The sequence below is a fragment of the Apteryx rowi genome, unplaced genomic scaffold (assembly GCF_003343035.1).
Source record: "Apteryx rowi isolate R43461 unplaced genomic scaffold, aptRow1 scaffold_72, whole genome shotgun sequence".
In the NCBI taxonomy this organism is placed as follows: Eukaryota; Metazoa; Chordata; class Aves; order Apterygiformes; family Apterygidae; genus Apteryx; species Apteryx rowi.
In genome coordinates, this window is record NW_020451005.1 from 1,729,076 (window position 1) to 1,749,730 (window position 20,655).

The 20,655-nt window shown below is 37.4% G+C and overlaps 1 protein-coding gene across 1 annotated transcript in view; it reads left to right on the top strand.

The window, feature by feature from the left end:
- TTC29 (tetratricopeptide repeat domain 29) overlaps window positions 1-20,655 on the top strand; it is a 152,259-nt gene that overhangs the window by 90,405 nt on the left and 41,199 nt on the right. The window contains exons 12-13 of the mRNA XM_026087532.1: window positions 5,156-5,279; window positions 9,015-9,246. Coding sequence (XP_025943317.1) covers window positions 5,156-5,279; window positions 9,015-9,246 — 356 coding nt within the window. The remainder of the gene's footprint in view (window positions 1-5,155; window positions 5,280-9,014; window positions 9,247-20,655) is intronic.

The window sequence follows — 20,655 nt, forward strand, 5'->3', positions numbered from 1 at the left end:
ACCTTAAAGTATCTTTGCCATCAGAAAATAGCTCATGATTCATGAGCATCATTTAAAGTGCTCATGAATATGGTTAACATCTCAACATACACACATCCGCGGGACTTGATGGGGTACATTCATGGGTCCTGATCGAGCTGGCTGATGTCGTAGCGAGGCCACTCTCAGTTACCTTTGAGAAGTCATGGCAATGGAGGTTCCTGAGGACTGAAAAGAAGCAAATGTCATTTCTGTCTTCGACAAGGAGAATCCAGGGAACTACAGGGCAGTCAGCCTCACCTCAGTCCCTGGGAAGGTGGTAGAACAAATAATCCTGGAAGCAATTTCCAAACATTAAGAACAAGAAGGTGATTGGGATTGGTCAGAATGGATTTGTAAAGGGGAAATCCTGCTTCACCAACCTGATAACCTTCTACAATGCAAAGATTAGCTTGGTGGATGAGGGTAGAACAGTGGATGTTGTTTATGTTGACTTTAGCAAGGCTTCTGACACTGTCTCCCATAACATCCTCATAGATAAACTGATGAAGTACAGGCTAGATAAGTAGACAGTGAAGTGGACTGAAAACTGGCTGAGCTGCCAGGCTCAAAGGTTTATGATCAGTGGCACGAAGTCTAGCTGGATGCCAGTCACTAGTGGTGTACCCCAGGGATTGATATGGGGGTCGGTACTGTTTAATCTTCATTCATTACCTGGGTGATGGGACAGAGTGCACCCTCAGCAAGTCTGCAGACAATACAAAATTGGGGGGAGTGGTTGATACACCACATGGTTGTGCTACCATTCAGAGGGACCTTGACAGGCTGGAGAAATGGGCCAACAGGAATCTCCTGAAGTTGAAGAAAGGGAAGTGCAAAGTCCTGCACCTGGGGAGGATTAACTGCTTGCACCAGAACAGGCTGGAGGATGACCAGCTGAAAAGCAGTTTTGCAGAGAAGGACCAGGGGGTCCTGGTGGACAACAAGTTGACCATGACCCAGAAACGTGCCCTTGTGGCAAAGAAGGCCAACAGCCTCCTGGGCTGCATTAGGCAGAGTGTTGCCAGTAGGTTGAGGGAGGTGATCCTTCCCCTTGATGCAGCCCTGGTGAGACACATCTGGAGTGCTGGGTCCAGGTCTGGGCTCTCCAGCACAAGACAGACATGGACATACTAGAGCGAGTCCAGCAAAGAGCCATGAAGATGATGAAGGGACTGGAGCATCTGCCTTATGAGGAGAGGCGAGAGAGCTGGGACTGTTCAGCCTGGAGAAGAGAAGGCTCAGGGGACATCTGTCAACATGCATAAATAGACATTTGGAGAGAGTAAAGAAGGAGCCAGACTCTTCCCAGTGGTGCCCAGTGAGAGGACAAGCAGCAATGGGCACAAACTGAAACACAGGAGATTCCATTTAAACATAAGAAAACATTTTTTCACTGTGAAGACAACTGAACACTGGAACAGGTTGTCTAGAGAGGTTGTGGAATCTCATCTTTCAAAAGCCATTCAAAACCCCAGTGGACATAGTCCTACTCTAGTTGGCCCTGCTTTGAGCAGGGGGTGCCAGATGGTCTCCAGAGGTCCCTTTCAACCTTAACTATTCTGTGATTCTGTGATCTTTGTCTTAAGCAGATAAATTCCTTTCTGCCATGTAATGCTCCCTAACAGAAAGCTTTCTGTAACCCACTGGGGCAGATATTTCAGACAAACTTACTTTTCAAAATTCAGTAGCAATATTTTTCTTAAATAAGATTGTGCTGGTCCAGTTTCTTTGGTTCTTCCTCAATACTTGATGGAGGAAAGGGCATAGAAAAAAGGTGTGAGATGTCTATGTAAAAGAGAGTCATTAAAAAAAAAAATTGCAAGTTTCTGTTTACTCTCACGCCAAACTTTGGGGTGTTTACTTTGCTGATGTATAGCAAACAAGTCAATTTCTGACAAGCCCATTTAGAAAATACTGGATGAATGCATGAATAATTACCATTTGTGACACAGTCTCCAGACTCAGTTTGATCACTTTTTGTTCATTTGTCTTTTAACCTGATACAGACTAAGCTAGTGCAAATCATTTTAAATTTGATGGATGGTGCCTTTACAAAAAAGAGGTTACTTTGCTCCCCTGGCTGCTAAAATAACACATTATAACCTTAACRTCTTGAGAATCTGCACTGATTGCCTTGTAACCCGTTGGAAGAAGTGATTGAACCCTCACATGATGGTTCAGAACTTGTCTATAGATTTGCAATTTTTTGTGAAGTCTTTGCTTCCACAGACCATGGGAAATGGTCCTGAAAATCCTTATCATATGCATTTAGGCCTGTCATTTTCCAAGGAAAAATCTGACATAATAGCATCATGTTCTTGACATATTCTGCCAGTGTCCACCATGGTAATGACTTCTTGTGGACACATGATTTATACATCCAGTTCAATCATATGAGCAATCCTATAAAAGGTGCATATTTTCATAAAAGTCTAATAAGGGTAAAAATCTCATTTTAGCATGAATGTGGAAAATGAGCTGCCTTAGATAGGTAATCTCTTCTGCTGAAGCCATCGTAACTGTTCTGTGGGATCATGAGTGACTATATCTTCAGGAAATTGCATTTTACGCATCTAGGAAGGTGATATCTAAGGAGACAGAAAGTGTATGGCTGTATAAAATAACATGTGGATTTTTGAAGGAATTATAAAATATTAGCTCTTTGAGTAGGAAAGACCTGTTTTTCATGTATCAGGACTTGTGCAGGATAAAGTATGTCAGTAATCTTTCTTGTATACTTTAAATATCTCAAGCTGTAGTGCTTTCTAGTACTTCCTTTGAAAAATTGTACTTCAGCAGCTGATTGCTAGTTGGCATAAGTGAAGTTCTAATGCTGAGAATTATCTTTCTGATACATATCAAATTGATTTCTTTTTGCTTGGAAGACATTATATGCCCTAGCAATTTTCATATTTTCTGTAAATGGAATGTAGGTTTTTATGTAAAATATAAAAAATGGCCAAAATACATCAAAACATTTCTATTAATTCATGAAATTAGGAAAACCTTTTTACATTTTATTCTATTGCTGATTCCATTTGCTTTATTACTTTCAGCCCCTAGCCCACAAACTTGGTGGCACAATCAACAAACCCCTTAGTGGCTGTTTCATCTCTCCTCTRTTTGATTTCTCCACTCTGAGTAAATGATTAAGTTTTCATGCATTGGTTCAACCAAAATCTATGTTCACTCAACCACATCCTTTATTGATTACTTCTACTGCAAACAGTAGGCCAAGTGTGATATACATAATTGGACAGTTGTCAGGGGATGTGGGTGTTAACAGTCCTGTTTTCCCAATTGGAAACTGGAATCACCTTGATACACAAATATTCTGCACTGTTTCATTCTCATTCCTTGGACCGAGGAGTCCTTTTCCTCAGAATATATGTTTTTAACTCTCTAAGGTCTGGTTGAATGGATTTAATGATTATACGATATAATATGCTCTTCAAGTTGCACCTGTGCACTGCATATAGAAAACTAGAAAAACTGGAATTAATATTTGTCTAACACTTTAACCTTGTCCTTTAACTTATATAAATCATATGCTGTATTTCTGTGGGAAAAGATTTGATTTTCTCTCCTTAGGAAGAAAAATAGGTTTAAAAAACTATGTTTCTAATTTTGAAATTTAGAAGTCTTTTGACAGTTGGCCAATGTTTACAATACAGTACAATACACAGTCTCATGATATTAAAATACTTAAATTAGAAAATGTTACTAACTCCAGCTCTGCTCATTAACAACTAAGTCTTAAAGAAACATGTACTTGAACAATTCAGGCATGTTAATTTTCCAGTATTTTGGCATCCTTTTGTAGTAATCTAGCTCACTTCAGTCGCATAGAGATAATCACTGCAATATTGTAAATTTGCAGGGATGCTTTACTGTGTTTGCTGTTCAGTGGCAGGCTCTTCCCTGTTATGATTACTCTGATTTCATAAGACAGTTAAGGAATCGCAGCAGACTTAATCCTGACAAATTTTTAAAACATGTACCTCTAGTATAGTTTACAGTAAGAGCTATAATTTAAATAAACACATCAATCATTTGCTGCAGGAATATAACTTGAAGGTATTTTAAAATAGCAAGAAAATAAATCACAATTCTTCATCACTTATGAACTTCTATTTCTGTGATTTTCTTAATTAAGCCTGGATTTTCTGTCTTGCTTGGTGGTTTGACATTTAGCATTCTGCTCTCCTACCTTAGAGACTCAAGTTCATGGCTAATATTGAGGTCAGCTGCAGTTACACTTCAGCCTAAAAGGAAAAAAAGAGTGTAGTGCCTCACTCACAAGCAAATCCAAATGTCTATCTTATATCTTGTAACCATGCTGCAGAGATCTTATATTGTTAATATGACTGGCTTTATTAAAAAAAGGGTATGTGCAAATGTTATTGTCAAAATACATTAGCCAATTTTCAACTTGGATTCAGATGTGACCTGAGGTTGCTCCCAATCTCAGTGGGATTTGGAGGTGACACCTGCAATCCAGAGTTTATAGGTTTGACAGTGTGACTCCAGCAACCTTTGGTCTGTCCAGCCAAAGTGCAGCATTACATTCAGGAGCAGACTGTAATCCTTAGGCTTCAGAGACAGTGCCATTATATAGCTGCTGCTGTACCACCAGGATCCTGTAGCAAAAAATGGCAGCTCTAAATGATAGGAGCAGAGACAGTCTTACTGACAAACTAGCATTCTTACTTCTTTCCCTTGATTTTCTCAGGAAGTGAGGTCTAGTTGTATTGAAAAAGTTATCGGCTGCTCATTAGGAAAAATACTAAAATAATAGAAACTCAAAAAAACCCTGTAAATTCATCATCTGCATTTTCATTCTTGGTCCTAAAATATAGCACAATATTTTGAAGAAAAGTTTTGTTTTATTTCACTCAAAGGATCCAATTCTGCCCTCGGGGATTATGGCTCAGGCATTGAACTGTACAATGGCTTCAGGCATTGAACTGTTTAGGGACTGCCTAGACAACTGTATTAGAATTAGTCCAAATTTCACCACAAAACAGATTAGTCATCACAAAGTAAAGCTATATGGAATAGGATGATAGATCTTCAGCATTTGGAGAAACCATCTGAGTGAATATTTAATTTTATCCTTTGTCATTTGCTTCAGTCAGGGAAAAGTGGCTGAAACTGTTACGTACTTGGAAGACTTTGTGAAGGCTGCTGAGAATGCTCATCTAAGCGGAAGTCTGGTGGATGCATGCGTATTACTTGGGAATCTTTGCAATGAAAGAGTGAGTACTAGTTATAATAATGATGCCAAGCAATCGGGTTTAATTCATGGTAAAAATCTGTGTTTGTATATGAGGTGACCCAGCAGAATTTGATCTAGGTATTGGATCTTACAAGAGTTAGCAAAGGAGAAAACACTGTGTGACTGACATTTCTAAATGAAATAGGTGAAATATGCCTTAAGTTTTTGGGTAAGGTGAAAATATCACACCATATTTCACGCTTAGGGTATTGTTCCAGAATGGGTCAAATGAAAACTCCAAATCCAGATCATGAAAAGCTTTCAGTGTTGTGAAAAATGTGGGTCCAAATCGCAATTTGGGTCATCTGTGCACATAAAGAGTTTAACACAAATGAAATTTTGTTATAGCATATGTTGAAATTAATGCTTTTTAAAAATGGATGCGTACTATACTGCATACTAAATTAAAGTTTCTAATTTTAGCTTGATTTCCTCTCAGCATTCTCTCAGCCAGATTTATAAGTGGATTCTAGTAGCAAATAGTTTAGCAAAGGTCTATCGGTAGCGCAAGGGCTTTCCATTCTTCACTCCTCCATCCAACTTGTTGGCTTTGATTTGGCCTGTTAAATCAGAAGATAGACAGTAATAGACAGTGTTAAGCTAGGGGTACCCAAGAAAATCCCCTTTTCATAGTCCCTAAGATCTTTTGAGGTACTTCTTTCTGACCCATGCACCAGTCTCTGAATTGTCCTTCTGGGGAAGAACCTGCAAAGGAACAGTTCTGTTTCTGGGTAACGGGTCTCATACTCCGTGCAGCTCAATGTCCAGGGACACAGCAGTTGCAGTGTATTTGCAGTTGACGTTTGAATCAAATCAGGAGGGTTAAAAACATTACTGCAAAAGCAAAAGATTTATATTGAGCCCTTTATCTTCAACAGATGTTTTAGAGTTAAAATGCTGCATGAAATTATTTAGAAATAATAAGCAATAAAAAGAAGTTGATCTGCAGCCTGGAAAATGTGGGAACTAGGAAGTACTTTAATTGTGAAGAAAAAGTAAAAAATAAAAAATTAGAAATACACTTGATGGGTATTTCCAAATTGGATCTGTCATGCTACTGGAAAAATGCCCGAGTTATCAGTGTGTGTGTATGCACACAGGCAGCAACAGAAAATTTCTAACGTCTAAGTGCTAGACTTTGTTGCCTAAATCATGTTTTTTAGCAGAATTTCTTTTCTATGTGTACTATATTAAACAGGCAACTCATCCTCTTTTGCTTATGCAATGTCCAAATGCCTCTTCATCCTCAGAATTCATTTTACATGAAACTCCCAGTGCCAAAGTTACTGGCCTGTTTTTGTTGCATAAGCAGTAGAAAAATCTCTTATGCTGTGATCTCCAAATTAGCCTGGGATCTTTGTGTTTATGTGTGTTCCTTAGCATAAACACAGGATTTTCCACTGAAAACTTAAGTTTGAAAGTCCAAGAGTTTGCTGAGGTAAACTTAAAATGGATCTGGAACTTAGAATAGATTGGATGGTGTGACACAGTGCTTAAATATTCTACTCCAAATTTGAAAATACTTAACTAAATTCTTTTTGACTATTTTTATATTTCGCTGCTTCTTGCTGCTGATGTTAGTAATCAGTTACATCAGAAGTGATATTTTAAGAATTAGCCTCTTTTTGGTTGTTCTCTGAATTCTGTTTCTTCGTTCAGAATTTGCTGTCTTGAACTGGGGCGATGGTGTAGAAGGGAAGAAATGTAGTGACTTAATCTTAGAAACTTGTGTAAAATAGCTAATTTAAATATATGAAATGACTTCTTTTAAAGTTTTGCACTTTTCTATTTTCTATACCATTTCTTCTGCAAGGTCAGCCGTATTTACCAAAACTGAGTCTACATTAACATTTCCTCTTGTGGATCACTGCCTGCTTGGTGTCGGCGTTCATACCCAGCATTATCTAAGTTAAGCCATTATTAGGGTGTTTTTATTCCACTCTATACTTCCTAAGGTGATACAATTTACAGTAGTTCTGTCCCTCTTGTCAAATTATGAATATCTCTATTTATATCCTAATCTATCCTTAGGGACCTTTAGTAAACCAGGGACATAACTTCTAATGTCCTTTCCAAAGTGACTGACCAATTTCATTCTGCTCTGTCCATGTCATTGCTATTCCTTTTCCGTTCTGTCATCACGCTGTTCCATCACCTTCGCTGTCTTTCTTTGATAGTATACGCTAAGTTCCTGCTTTCTAGTCATGACTGTTTACCCATAGGTTTCTTGGTTCCTAAAATGCCTGTTTTCATGTTATGCACAGGTAGTTCTAATTTCTCCCAGTTGGTTAACCAGGTTCCTTAATTTAATATGCAAACTCTGATGGAGTTACTATGACAAACTGTTATTTCTCATTTCACTTTTCTTGAGTTTCTTAGCCTGATTTGCTAAGGTCCTCTCACTAATTGCATCGCTTAGCCTATTATAGTTCTTGCGAATATGGTAGGTAGAAATTTCCCCTTTCTGTCTATCATCCTACTGTTTATTGTTCTTTTATTCATTGCTGTGTCCTCATATGCATAATTTTGCTGTCCTGCTATAATAAATATTACATGATTTTCTCTCTTATTTTCTATTTCTCTATATTTTTCTCTCTGTCGCACACTGCCATTTATAATACCAGTACAAAATGCACTACCTTTCAAGCCTGGATTATACTACCTGATTTTAATGAGAGATGTAATTTATTTCCTAGCAACTCAATCACTTTGCCTTTAGGTTTCTCCAAGTCTCTTGCATATGTGCTGTTTAGGTCTGGTGGTATGCTACTTCTTAAATTAGAAACTTGCTTCTGCATCTCTTCTTTGACTTTCCATCTCTGATAGTACTTCACAGTATTGTACGTGGCAAAGAAGAAAGATGCAAAAGATGACAAACAATACCAAAAAATATTTTAGCTTTTCAGCAATATCCTTCAAACTATCATCTTTTTCTTTAGTTTTGTCTTCACTCCTTTTGGTCAAGAGTTTTTTTCTTGCATCTTACATAAAAAATAGTTCTTGTTATACTTTTTAAATTCCTTTCAGTGTCACCTGCTGTAGTTTATATTCCTTTGTATGGGATTCATGAATGTTGGATTTCTGTATTCGGAAGGATAAAGAGATAAAATCTTTGTTTTTTCTATTTACTAGCACTGGTTTATATTTCTGTTACTGTTTCTCTTTTCTCAGTTAGGAATCTGCCTGCCTGTTGATATTCATTTTTTCTCCATCAATCTGTAGATTTTTATTTGTGTCCTTTTCAATGCATTATGTTCATTATTTCACTGTTAGGGCTTAATCTTTTGTTCCTTTTTTAAGCTTTCCTTTCTAAAATTTGGTATGACCGTAGTAATTTGGGACCTTTCTCCTCATAGGGATGTAAAACTTAATGAAACAATAGTGACAATTGCTGAACGACCTGGCTGAAATCAGTATTAGTATCTAGTATTGATATAGTGATTTGCATATTCAAAGTACTACACAGACAACTAAAATACAGTTCTGTTCCTGAGAAAGATATGAGCACTGTTATCTGCAATTTAGAGATTAGGAAACTGAGTCAGAGAGGGAGAGTGATTTGCTTGATACCATGCCATGAGTGATTCTGTGGGCTGGCCTCACAGCTGCAGCTTCTGTGAGTTGTGAGAGGAGCAGGCTCTAACATCAAGGTAAAATACAGGTGAGTACAAGTAATTTTTACAATTCTCTTCTTTTTTTTTCTCTTCTTTATTAGGGGTACTATAATGAAGCTTTTGAATATTTCAGTCGAGCTTTTGAGGCAGCAAACACTTTAAGTAGTTTGCCCTTAGTGGATGAAACAAAGACTTACTATGGCATTGCAAGGGCTCATAAAATGATGGTGGCGGTTAACAACCATACAGAAGCAGCTGATCTCGTCAGCATGAAGTACCTGCTGGCATGGAAGGAGAACAGAAGTGACATGTGCACTGACCTTCTTACAGTCGGTAAGGCATTGGTTATGAAACACATTAGTGCTGTGTTGTCCTTAATGGTTAAGTCATTTTTCTTGTAAGGTTTTTTTAAATTATTTGCTGGGTTTAATCACATTGGATTAGCCTTGTAGTGAATGGAGGTTAGATTTACTTCTTTGTATGCTTATTTTAAAGACTGAATTAAATAGGTTTAACTGCAATATAGCAAGGAGAAAAAGATTGTAGTAGTCTTCTGTGGCTGGTGACTTTTTCAGTGCTATTTTTCAAAACATCAGAGTTACAGGCAAAAAGTGATGTATTGGTTTAGTCAAATAGGAGTTTAAACTTCCAAAAAAAAAAAAAAAAAAAGTCATTTGCAGTTGGTTCTTCAAGTGTACCCAAAATAAGTTCCCTGTAACAAATATCTTTCAATTCTGTTTAAAACAGTGGACACAGTTCTGAATTCAGAAGAACATTCTGTTTTGTTTTTTGGCATCCTTATACCTGACATAGACATAGTATGATCAAAGGAATTTTATAAAAAAAACCTCTGTAACTTCCTCACTGTGGTTTCCTGCCTTAATTGCAGGGGGGAGGAGAACTTTTTATGGAGTGGATCTTTCACTGGTTGTTTTATGGGGGGGAGGGTTCCCACTGTGATATATGTTAAAATAAGATAATCAGAACAATACATTTTCTCCAAGTAATGATAGTATTAAGCTGTATTGTACTGGGGAAGGAAGAGGCATAAGTCTACTCCTCTTAAAAAATTTTCTTTCTGCGTTCCATGGTTGGGAGAGTGTGAATCTGGAGTAGAATGGGAAGAAATTACAACTACGGCAAAATTATGATACTCATCTGCAGTAAAAATTGGGAGCTGCAAAGTTATTGTTTTTAAGTGCTGTGTCCAAATTCCCTCAGGTTTCTTGCTCCCAAATACAAAGAACTGTTTGTCTGCTATTTTGTTGCATATCTCTTCTTTTCATAGTATTTGCACAGTTAAATATAGATTCAGTTGTTACTTTTATATTAAACAGTTAATATTTTGGTAATTGAAGACTTTAGCAGTTTAATAGGAACCAGCTGGACACCAGAGGCAACACTGGAAGCAACTGAGAATTGTGTTGCAAGTACATTCATTGGTTTTTTGACTCAAAGAGCTGGCAATCTGAAGGGATGACAAATGAGGTAGTGCTGTGTTTAGAGTGTCAGTGGTGGTAACAGAGCAGTTCTTTCTCAATGCTAATACATTTCTGTTACAATGAGTTTCTAGAGTTAAATGTGGAGTTTGTTACCTTATTAAGAGAAGCTCACAAACACTATGATAGTCTCTCCTTTACTTCCCATCCTTTGAGTGTATCTGCCCACTTAGCTTAACTGAGCTTTCTAGAAAATGATTCCATGCTTGAAGATCATATTCTGATTTGATTTTTTTCTGGATGAATCACTTTCAAAAGTTAGCCGGTCTTCTTCACCACAGATGAACAAAGCAATCGTGATTCTGAGGGGCAGTGTTAAGCGGATGGTTCCATTGCTATTTTCATCTCTTTATTATTCTGTGACAAAACTGTAGGATCACTCTTCCACCTCAGTCCTAGGTAGCTGATAGTAAGTTGCTAGACTTGTATTGCAGGATGTCTGAGATGCCAACGATTGCAAGAGAGATGGTCAAAGAAGAATCCAATTTCAAGCAATTCTATATACAGTTCATATGAGGGTCCTTAACTGTAGCTGCAGTAAACAGGAGGTCAACCAAAATCAACAATGGCAACACCAAAAAATGGTACCCCCAAAAAGACAGTTAGGATGACCTTTGTATCTTCAACATGCAGGAGAGTATTTTACTTCTTGCACCTAAAGAGTTTTTCCATTCAACTTTCATGCATTTTCCTCTCCAGACAGTTGTAATACTCAGATATTCTGAAATGATACGTGTTGCTTTAAGCTTAAGTTTCATGCTCCCCTTTAGCAGGGCTTCAGGGATAAAAAGAGTATGATTAGAAAAGCCTGTTATTCCCTGGCAAGCATGGTACCAAAAATAAGTTTTGCCTGCTAGGATTCTCTTCCTTGAACATTTCTGCCTCGTTTACCGTCTGTTACTTTCCGTATTAGTTTTCACTTTAGCTCCAGTTAACTCCAGGAACCCTGTGGCTACTGCATATTTATCAGCTCTTCCAGGTCAGTATCATTTTTCTCATTAGTGCTCCCAGCTTATTCTCATGATACCCAGATTACATCCAGGAAAACATAGTGTCACACTGTCAGCACAATCTGTAACATTCTTTGTGTTTTGTGTGCCAAATCTGTAGCTAGTATTGGCATTACATTTTTAATATCTTTGTCTGGCAAAACATGGCGTGGCACCAGTTCAATATTAGGATTCCCTGGCTTTCATTCTCAGGTGTAGCCTTTATCCTATCGTCTAGCAGAATGTCTGTGCGTCCTATGATGAACTCATCACTTTGGAAATTCCTGCTGCGATAATAAAACAGTATTTCTAGCACTTTCAAACAGCTCAACATTGATAATCTGCTCAATTTTTCTCAGTCTTTTTGAGGGTGAAACAGCTAAAGACAAGATTYAAAGATAGTTCTTAATCTTCAGGGAAATCTAATGAAAGGAAGAGGGAAGATACTAAGTTTTTATTTCTAACTTTTCTAACTGGGTAATTTTTCTGCAACTTAAAAAAAAAAAAAAAAGTAGTTTCTGCATTCTTAGGTAAAAGAAATACTTGGCCAGTTGAGGAACCATGACATTTAAATTCAAGCACCACTAGGTACCTTCTGTCTTTCAACCAAGGCTTATTTTCTAAATCAATCATTTCAATAACCAGGCAGGAAGAACCATTAATTACTCAATTTACCTCAACATTTATTAATAAAATAGATGTATTGACCAAAGGTGTCATAGACAAAAGGGACAGGATTGTCAGAAAACACTATTTGTAAATGCAAAGGAGAATGTGTTTCTCTCCACTGTATTTGACTCAGTCACCTGCCTTCCCTTCCAAGAGTTATTTATGCCATTGTGAGATGTCAGTGCAAGTACTTATATGTTTTTATTGTTTGTTTTTATATAGTTTGACAAAACTATATTAAAAAAAAATGGGGGGGGAGACAACACACCAAAAAGCTTGTAACTCCATGTTAAAGCCTAAAAAGGAACCCACAGCATGACTAACATTGCCTGATGATAAAAATATATCACAGTTTTTTTTAAAATAATAGTCTCCTTCTTGAAAGCAGAATAATAATTAAAAGTGCTGAAATAAAGAAAATTTTAGATCAAGCCCTATTGATTAAATGAAATGCTGCCTAGGAGCTGGTTTCTCTGCAAGTCTGGCAAATTTTGGTCTAGGTCATTGCATCTGGCAAGGCTATGCCTCAGCAGGAGACCTTGGAAGCCTGGAATTATCTAAACAATTTTAAGACTAGAGTTAAAGTTAAAATGTATTGTTTTCCTCGTACTAAAAATTATTCAACTGTTTTCTTGAGAAATACTATATGCTTTTGACCAGAAACTAGAATTTGTATGTACATTTCTTGATTTTTTTTTTTTTTTTTGGAGTATTGAATTTTGCAAAATTAACACATTTTACTGTGGGGAGGGTGGTTCTGTGTAGTTTTAAATAATAGCTACAAATGCAGCATAAATGCTTGTCTCATCTATAGCATCAATTTCAAAGTCTTACAAATTATCTTGTATCATCACCTCTTTCATTTTTCAGAATGATCAGGGCTATTTCTAGCATTCCACACCTGAGCAGGCTTCAGTGTGATTTAAAACACATAAACAAGCTAAAACTGTAGCTTGGAAAATACAATCCAATGAGCTTTTGTTCTTACTCCCAAATAGGTATTCCCTCAACATTCTTTCTTTGGCTCCCTTTTATAGATGTATGGAATGGTGCGTTCCATAATGTGAATGTGTCCTTTTTTGTTATGCAAAAAGTCCAATTGTCGTATTACCAATTCACACTTCTAAAAGATCTTTAAGATATTTTATAGTCATTTTTCTGTAAAAGATGCATCCAAAGCAAAATTGTTAGTGTGGCATAGAACAGAGATCTYGCCAGATGCATTTGAGATCGAACTCATATGTGACTTTGTCATTCGTAAGTAAAAGGATTATCCCTAAAGAAAGTTAGAAGTGAGATGTAAGATAAAGATTACACCAGACAAATTCTGAAAACACTTCTGTACTGTAAGTTTCCACAACCATGTAATTTATGTACCCTTGTGGTAATAATGTGACTAGTGTGCTTCATAATATGATTTTTTTTTTTTTTTTAAAACCATCTCATTTTCTCTATAGTACACTAATTCCTGGAATACTTTTAACATTACAGATCTTGGCTTTTCCTCCATTAATAAGTCATTAGTTATGCATCCTAATAAAACTGTTATGCCATGGCACTGTACCCAAAATGCCTGACTGTCCTGATGAAAATTGGTTTTGATTTTTTGATTTTTTATTTGGGGGGGGGGTTGTTTTTTTAAGTACATTATCAATTGTACTTTGCCTCTGCCCAGTAGATGTTCATCAGGGTAGCATGGTTTTTTTGATCTGAGAACATGCAAGAGAAAGATGCACTCATCAAAAACAACATTCTAGTCTTTGTACCTTATGCAGGTGTGCATTCTTAAAATACATTTCTTATATGATATCAGTGGAGAGTAGAGGCTTGTGTTAGTGGGTTCCTTTCACTGCTTGTTTCATATTTAAGCCACTGTCATAGACTTTGGTGTATCATGATACCGAGGTGGGACTGTAAGAACTGTGCACATGCATGCTTTCCCTCAAAGCCACTGTGTGTGTATGTGTGTGCGTGCGCGCGCGCGTGTGTGTGTCCCCRTGTGTGTGTGTGTCCGTCCCCTATTGTTTGGCTAGCTTATTAATAAGCTCTATTCTGTTGTTAGCATGTATAGAAGCCAAATACATAAGCTTGTATGGTGACTGAAATTAGTATGTAATCTTAATATATTCTTTTAATATGTTTCTGCTTCATAGTATATTAGTGGGCTTCAACTACCTTGCTGTTGAGTATTATTAAAGATAATAAAATGTTTACGCTGTCAGTGACAAAGTAGTTGGACTGACTTTGAACAGACCAAACCATGAAATCCTTCCCATTCACTGTTGTAAAGAAGATCAGAGTGGTTCAGGCCATTGTTTGGGAGTGCTGTGAACAGTTGTGAACGCCCGCAGTTCCTGTGCCTGGCAGCGACCTTCTGGGCCCTCTCTGCCCTCTCTGGCCTGTTTCTGTGCAAGAGCCTCAGTTAATGCCTATTATGTTCAATGGAACGAAGGCCTCTAATGGACCTCTAATGCTTCAAGGCCTATATGCTTATGACTTCATGTCAATAGAGAATTACAGAAAGGGAGAGATTATTTAAGTTTTCAAAATAGTAAGTATGGCCGAAAATAATGAGAAATAGAAGGGACTTTAGAGAGATCCTCCCTGCCCCCAGAAGGTACCACTGAACATGAAAGAAGGGAATTACATATTTGTTCACTCTGTTAAATAAGAATGATGACTTAAACTATGGAAACGAAGTGTATGACTAAATACAAAATCCAAGGCTGCCCCCGTGCCGAAGTCGCAAAGGCTTGTTTCATAATATGAATTTCCAAAAGTGGCTCAAGTGCTTCAGTATCTCTTGTTGGAATTCAGAGGATGGTTTCCCCACACTTCTGTGTGGGGTTTATTAAATAGAAAAATCCAATAGTCTACTTTCTTCTGGAAGAACAGTGTGGTTAGAAATGCCAAAATATATACATTTGGAAAATAACTAGCAAAACCAAAGGTTTAGAGGTGGTTCTGTCATTAATATTTTCCTTAAAGTTATCTAGGCTTGTATTGCTTCTTCTCATTCACATCACTTAACAATCATCAGTTGCTGAATTTTATCTGATATCACTTTTTGATTTTTCAAAAATCTCAATTAATCATAGTTTTTCTATACTGCTGTACCTTTGATATTAATGCAAACTACCTTAAGTAAATGTTAAAGAAATATGACTGGCTGATATGGCAGAAAGAACTACTTTGGCAAATTCCAGTAGGAAGAAAACATATGTTAAATGGTTGCTTCTTCAATTCACTGCTGTGAAATATAGAAGGATAACTCTGGATGGGAAAATATATTTAAATGCTATACTTGGATATTTTTAGAAAGTGGAGGTGACTGTTGGTGGGACTACAGAAAGGATTAAGTGTGGGAAAAAAATTGAGAATGATGAGAAAGTTATTTGGCGTATTGTGGTCAAGGATTAGAAGTACCAGGTTCTCAGGGAAGCCTCTGAGACATAGTTTAAACATTGTTCACACCAGTTTTGCCATGGGCACAGTAGCTTGTTCTGGCTATGGCTGAAGTTTGTCTGAGGAAAACATAGTAGGAGAATACTGATATTCAGTAGTTTGGTACTTTATACATATGTGTTGTACAGTTGTTGGGTTTTTTTGTTTTTTTTCCCGTGATGTCTTTATGAGTACTGCATTAAATAATCAGGAATTGCCACACAGGATCAGATCTAGGTCAGGTCTGTGGTTCTAGCATGGCAGTACCAGATTTCAGAAGAGGGTTCATAGAATTTTTTTATGGAATAATGTGTTAGAAGTTTTTTCTTACTCTTTGCTAACAGTTGACAGTCATTTATGTCTAAGTAGTATTATAATTCTTCCAAAAGTACACTGCCATCCTAATGTGATTGTCAGTGTTCTTGTCATCTACACCTATAGGAAAATATCTTACCAGAGAAGGATTTAGATCTCTCATCTGAATTTTTCTGGCATCTGATACTTTTCTGTAGAGACTTCTAAATCTTACCATGCATTTGCTTTAGTGATGTCCTGTGCTAAATATCAATGGCATCCAGCTGTGTTTTCTCAGACAAGCTTTCTAGATCAGCAAAAAATGTTGCCTAAATAAGTCAAATTGTTCTTTCTTGTGGGTGAAAAAAATGTTAAAAGTGTTCAAACTACAATATACTGTCAGAGCCTTTAGGACAGCTTTATGCACTGAAATAGCGTAGCTTCATGCGCTGCATTGTCAGCATTTCTATGGAAAAAAAAAGAGTTCCTTACCAAACTAAAAGAAGTGAAAATTCTCAGGGCAGAATCTCAGTCCAGCTCTGATCCTGTTGGCCATTTAAATGGTGCAAAAGAAATGGAAGTTCTCTCCCAACCTCATTAGATCACTTCTGGAGAAACCCAAAACTTCAAGGTGCCTTCAAATCAAAGGTTATGTTTCATGTGCCTGCAGTCTGTAGCATAAGAAATGCAATGAAGAAGAGAGGAGTCATAAAGCAGAACAGCTGGTGGCTGCTGTGCTCTGGCAGTTCCCTGCTAGTCGTAGGTCCAAAGGAAGCATAACCAGTCGGCATACTTTGAAGTGGCCCTAGGGCTTCTCCACGTGTGCCCATCGTAGGCCCCTTTCCTTTGCCGCACACACGAGCAGAGATGTCTCTGGTGRTTTTATGCTCTTGTTCTCAAAAGAGAAAATTGATCCTCAGAAAGCACCAAAGAGCTCTTGGTTTTGTTTAATATTGAGAAGGTTGTTGTCATTTAGACTTCATAGAACAACCTTTTATTGGTGCTGTCGGCAAACATGCTACCTGAGAGAGACTGACCTCAGGCCAGCAAGAATACAGTTCTCTGCTGCAAACCCTTCCTTACCAAAAGGTCCTTGACAAACTTTGGACACAGAAAATCAAAGCCAAGACAAAGAAACTGTATTCAGCGCATGTTTTCTGTAACAGAGCTAGGTCACCTCAGGAGTCACAGTCAGGGCATCAAACACCTTCCTCCTCCTTAGTCTCCCAAGCCAGCTTTTTTTTTTTTTCCTGCATCTTTGGAGTTTTTTCTGAGATAACTTCCCTGCCTATCAATATCCTTTTATGTTCCTCTTATATTTAAGTAATAAATTGCTGTTTCTGTTAAGACTCTGTGGCCTGAAGATGGTCAAGATTCAAATGATTTATCTTCAGAATGAGCAAATCTATTTAATGAAGTGAAATATCATACTTACACAATTAATGTATCTATGAAACCATATGTCTCTTGCCCATAAAACTGCCTCTCTTCTTTTCTGAGACCATTCAGAATATTTTGTCATCTTTCTTGTTTCCCGAAACAGTTCTTTTCTTTTTGTCTCTCCTCTTTCCCTGTCTGTTCTGTACCCTGCAATATAGAAGTGAAGAATGGGGGAGAGAGAGAGAACAAGAGAAAAGTAAATTTTTCTCCCTCCTTCTTCAGGTAAGTTGATTAATATAAAATTGCTAAGTATCAAAATAGCCTTTAAAGAGATCTTAATCACCTGTGCAATGGATAAGTTTAAGTATACAGCTAGGTGATAAATTAGCTTGAAGATCCAAATGCATGCTTAAATAGATGACCATGCCCCCAGGCTCATCCACTTGTTTCTACTTACTTAGTTAAGCATTCAATATTATCTGTAATACAGAATATTCCCATTTAAGGGCTTATATATATGAGTCTTGCCACAGAGTCAAGTAATTATACAATGTTTTCTGTAGTATGCCATATAAGTACATAATTTTGAACATGGAGCTATTCTCTTGTAATACTGACATTATTAAGTATCAGGTAGAGTAAATGGTCAGGGGAGCCTGATTCAAAATGGTTCTGAAGGAAAGTTTTTTCTGTGTTAGCTACAGCACTTTGAAATTCACTTTCATAAAAATTCTAGCATATTTTTGAAAATTTGAAATATAGTTGCTATGTATGTTAGTCAAACACAGTGTAGTCAGTGTCAACACCCGTGAGGAACTAACCTCCTGCAGCTCTTTTTGAAGCAAGAATACAAGTTACCAGCACCTCTTGCAGCTAAACCTTGTGCTTTTTCTTGTGCTAAACATAGTAACTATGAAAGATGATATTCAAACTGGGTCTTTCTTTATGAAAGTGTATTTCATATTGCCTGATATTTACAAATTGTGTGAACACGGTGGGTTCTGCTTGGACATCAAGCTGCCTGATGGCATCTATAAGTCAAGTCTAGGCATCTGAGTGATAGCACTGTGCACTCAACTCATTGCAGATATAAAATTGAACCTGAAAAATGGAGGACTGGTATGCCATATAGCAGTGTTACTCAGCTCATGCTGTGCACCCAAGGAGTTTGAGGAACAGGAACTCCAGATCTTGCCCCTTTAGTTGCAAGGGAAATCAACACATTATATTCGGTATGAACCCATAAGGGAGGGGGATGCTTGCTGCACAGCATTGGTAGTTCTGGGCTGTCCATCAACTTCTTATCCTGGGTGCACACTTGCAGCCCTCTGTTTTTCTTCCACCTTTGTTATCTCAGTGGAAAATGCCACTTCAGGGTGCTGTGTAGCCCTGTCTTTTGACTCCAGAGCATTTCAGTCTGTTGAACAGCATCTTGAGTGTGTCATTCTCCAAGAGTGAGCCTGGCCTCACTGGTGCCCTTAGCAATCCCTTCGTGGCTCAATGTTGAGACTGAAACTGAAGAAAATTATATTTTATTTGATTGATAAATTCATATATGTACAGTTATATGCTGCACTCATAAGAAAATTGAGGTGAAACTGATTAATTTGAGCATTAGGAAATCAGCTGAAATAGTAGAGGATAACTTTTTGTGTTCTTGTCGTCTTTTATATAACTTGAAATGGTTCACTTTTTACGTGGGAGAAAGCAATACTCCTATTGCCCTATATTAAAACTGTTTACAGCTAATCTGTTGCAGTCATAGTTATCACCAGAAAAAGATTGTTCCAGCTATTAGCTTTGAAATTTGATTTCTATAAATTTAATTGGTTTTGGTTCAAAACTAAAAATATTCCTTTCTCTTGCATATTTTGATATGTTTATAATGATTGTACTGCAATTATGTTTGCTGTTTGGAAGGCGTGTGTGTATATATGTATATATATATATACACATGTATATGTATACATATCTGTATGTGTGTATGTATACATGTGTGTATATGTGTACATTTATATATGTACCTAGAGAGAGACTGCATGGTGAAGAGAAGGAAATGTTGCAAATACTTTAAAACTGTGGGCCAAATACTGCTTTTTGTTATGCCTTTAGAATCACGTTGATTTGGAGGGGAGTTGCACAGGTGTAACTAAGAGCAGAATTTGTCCTTTTTATCTGAGGTGCATCATCAAAAACTTTTAGGTAAGCAGATTTTGAATAATTGGGGAAGTTACTAGGTATCAGTTTCATGCTGGAGGACATAACCTAGATTCACATAAGAAGGAGGTTCAGATTAAAGGCATTATAACAAATAGATTTTATTATATTATATCTTGCATTTATAAAGAGTTTTCCTTGAGCATTTGTGTTGAGAAGCACTGGAAAATATATTACTTGCTGATCATAGTACTAGTATGTTTAAGGAATGATCAAGAAACTCTAAAATCAGGAAGATGCACATAAAGTTCTAATACACCCATGGGAAAATACGGGGTTAAAGTGGACTGTATTTTAAGCAGTGTTCAGTTGACTTGCTGTGTGGGGAGAGAATGAGCAGTCCTGGCTAATGACTTGTAGGTACTGAATCCTCAGGTCTCTCAGGTGGTTTCACTCGACCAGTTTCAGCAGAATGATGAAAAGGTTGAGATAAAATAAACTGACAGTTGCTACTCATTGCAGGCAGCAAGCTGTACCCTGGCAGATGAGACCCTGGGAGCCCTCTTTTTTAAACAAAGGCTTTCACTGCAGTGAGCAATGAACTCCACACAAAAAGGGAAAAGAGAGAGAGATTGGCAGCTGGTGACCGACAGGAGGAGGGAAAGGAGGGAAACTGAGAAACACAGCAATTGTTGGCTAATTAGAAGCCATTCCCACCTACTTAATACCAACCCATTAAGCAGAAAACACTTTTCATCTCATGCTCGCTGCTACACATGACATTATACTCCAATCAATACCCTCTCACTGGCTGCCCCGGTGCCCACAAATGAATACGTTGCAGTTCAAGAATGCAGTAATTGAGTTGGGGCAGTGAAACTGCAGCTCTCACAGTCAAGATCTTCCTCTGATGATACTAATGTAGTGTTTCTGACGCTTGGATAAAGAAATCAAATCCCTATATTGACAGCTGTCAACAATTGGCAAATGGAAGAAGTGAACAACGAATGCATTTTAACCTTTGATTGGAGAGAATAAGTGTTATTTTCAGATTATTTTATCCCACTTAAGATCTAAGAAAGTAAAAGATCTGGGCTTTTTGTACACAAGTGCTCAGACTTTTATGGGGCCTTTTCAACTCTGATCCTCAGTTGTACCTACAAATGATGTGCATGTTGTATTCTGCGTGCATGCATCAATACATCTCTGGGTACACAGGCTTCATTGTTTTCTGGAAGGTTTTGAGGTAGCCCAAACCTTTTACCTTAGGCCCGTTAACAGCTTTTTTTTTTTTTTTTTTTTTTTTTTTT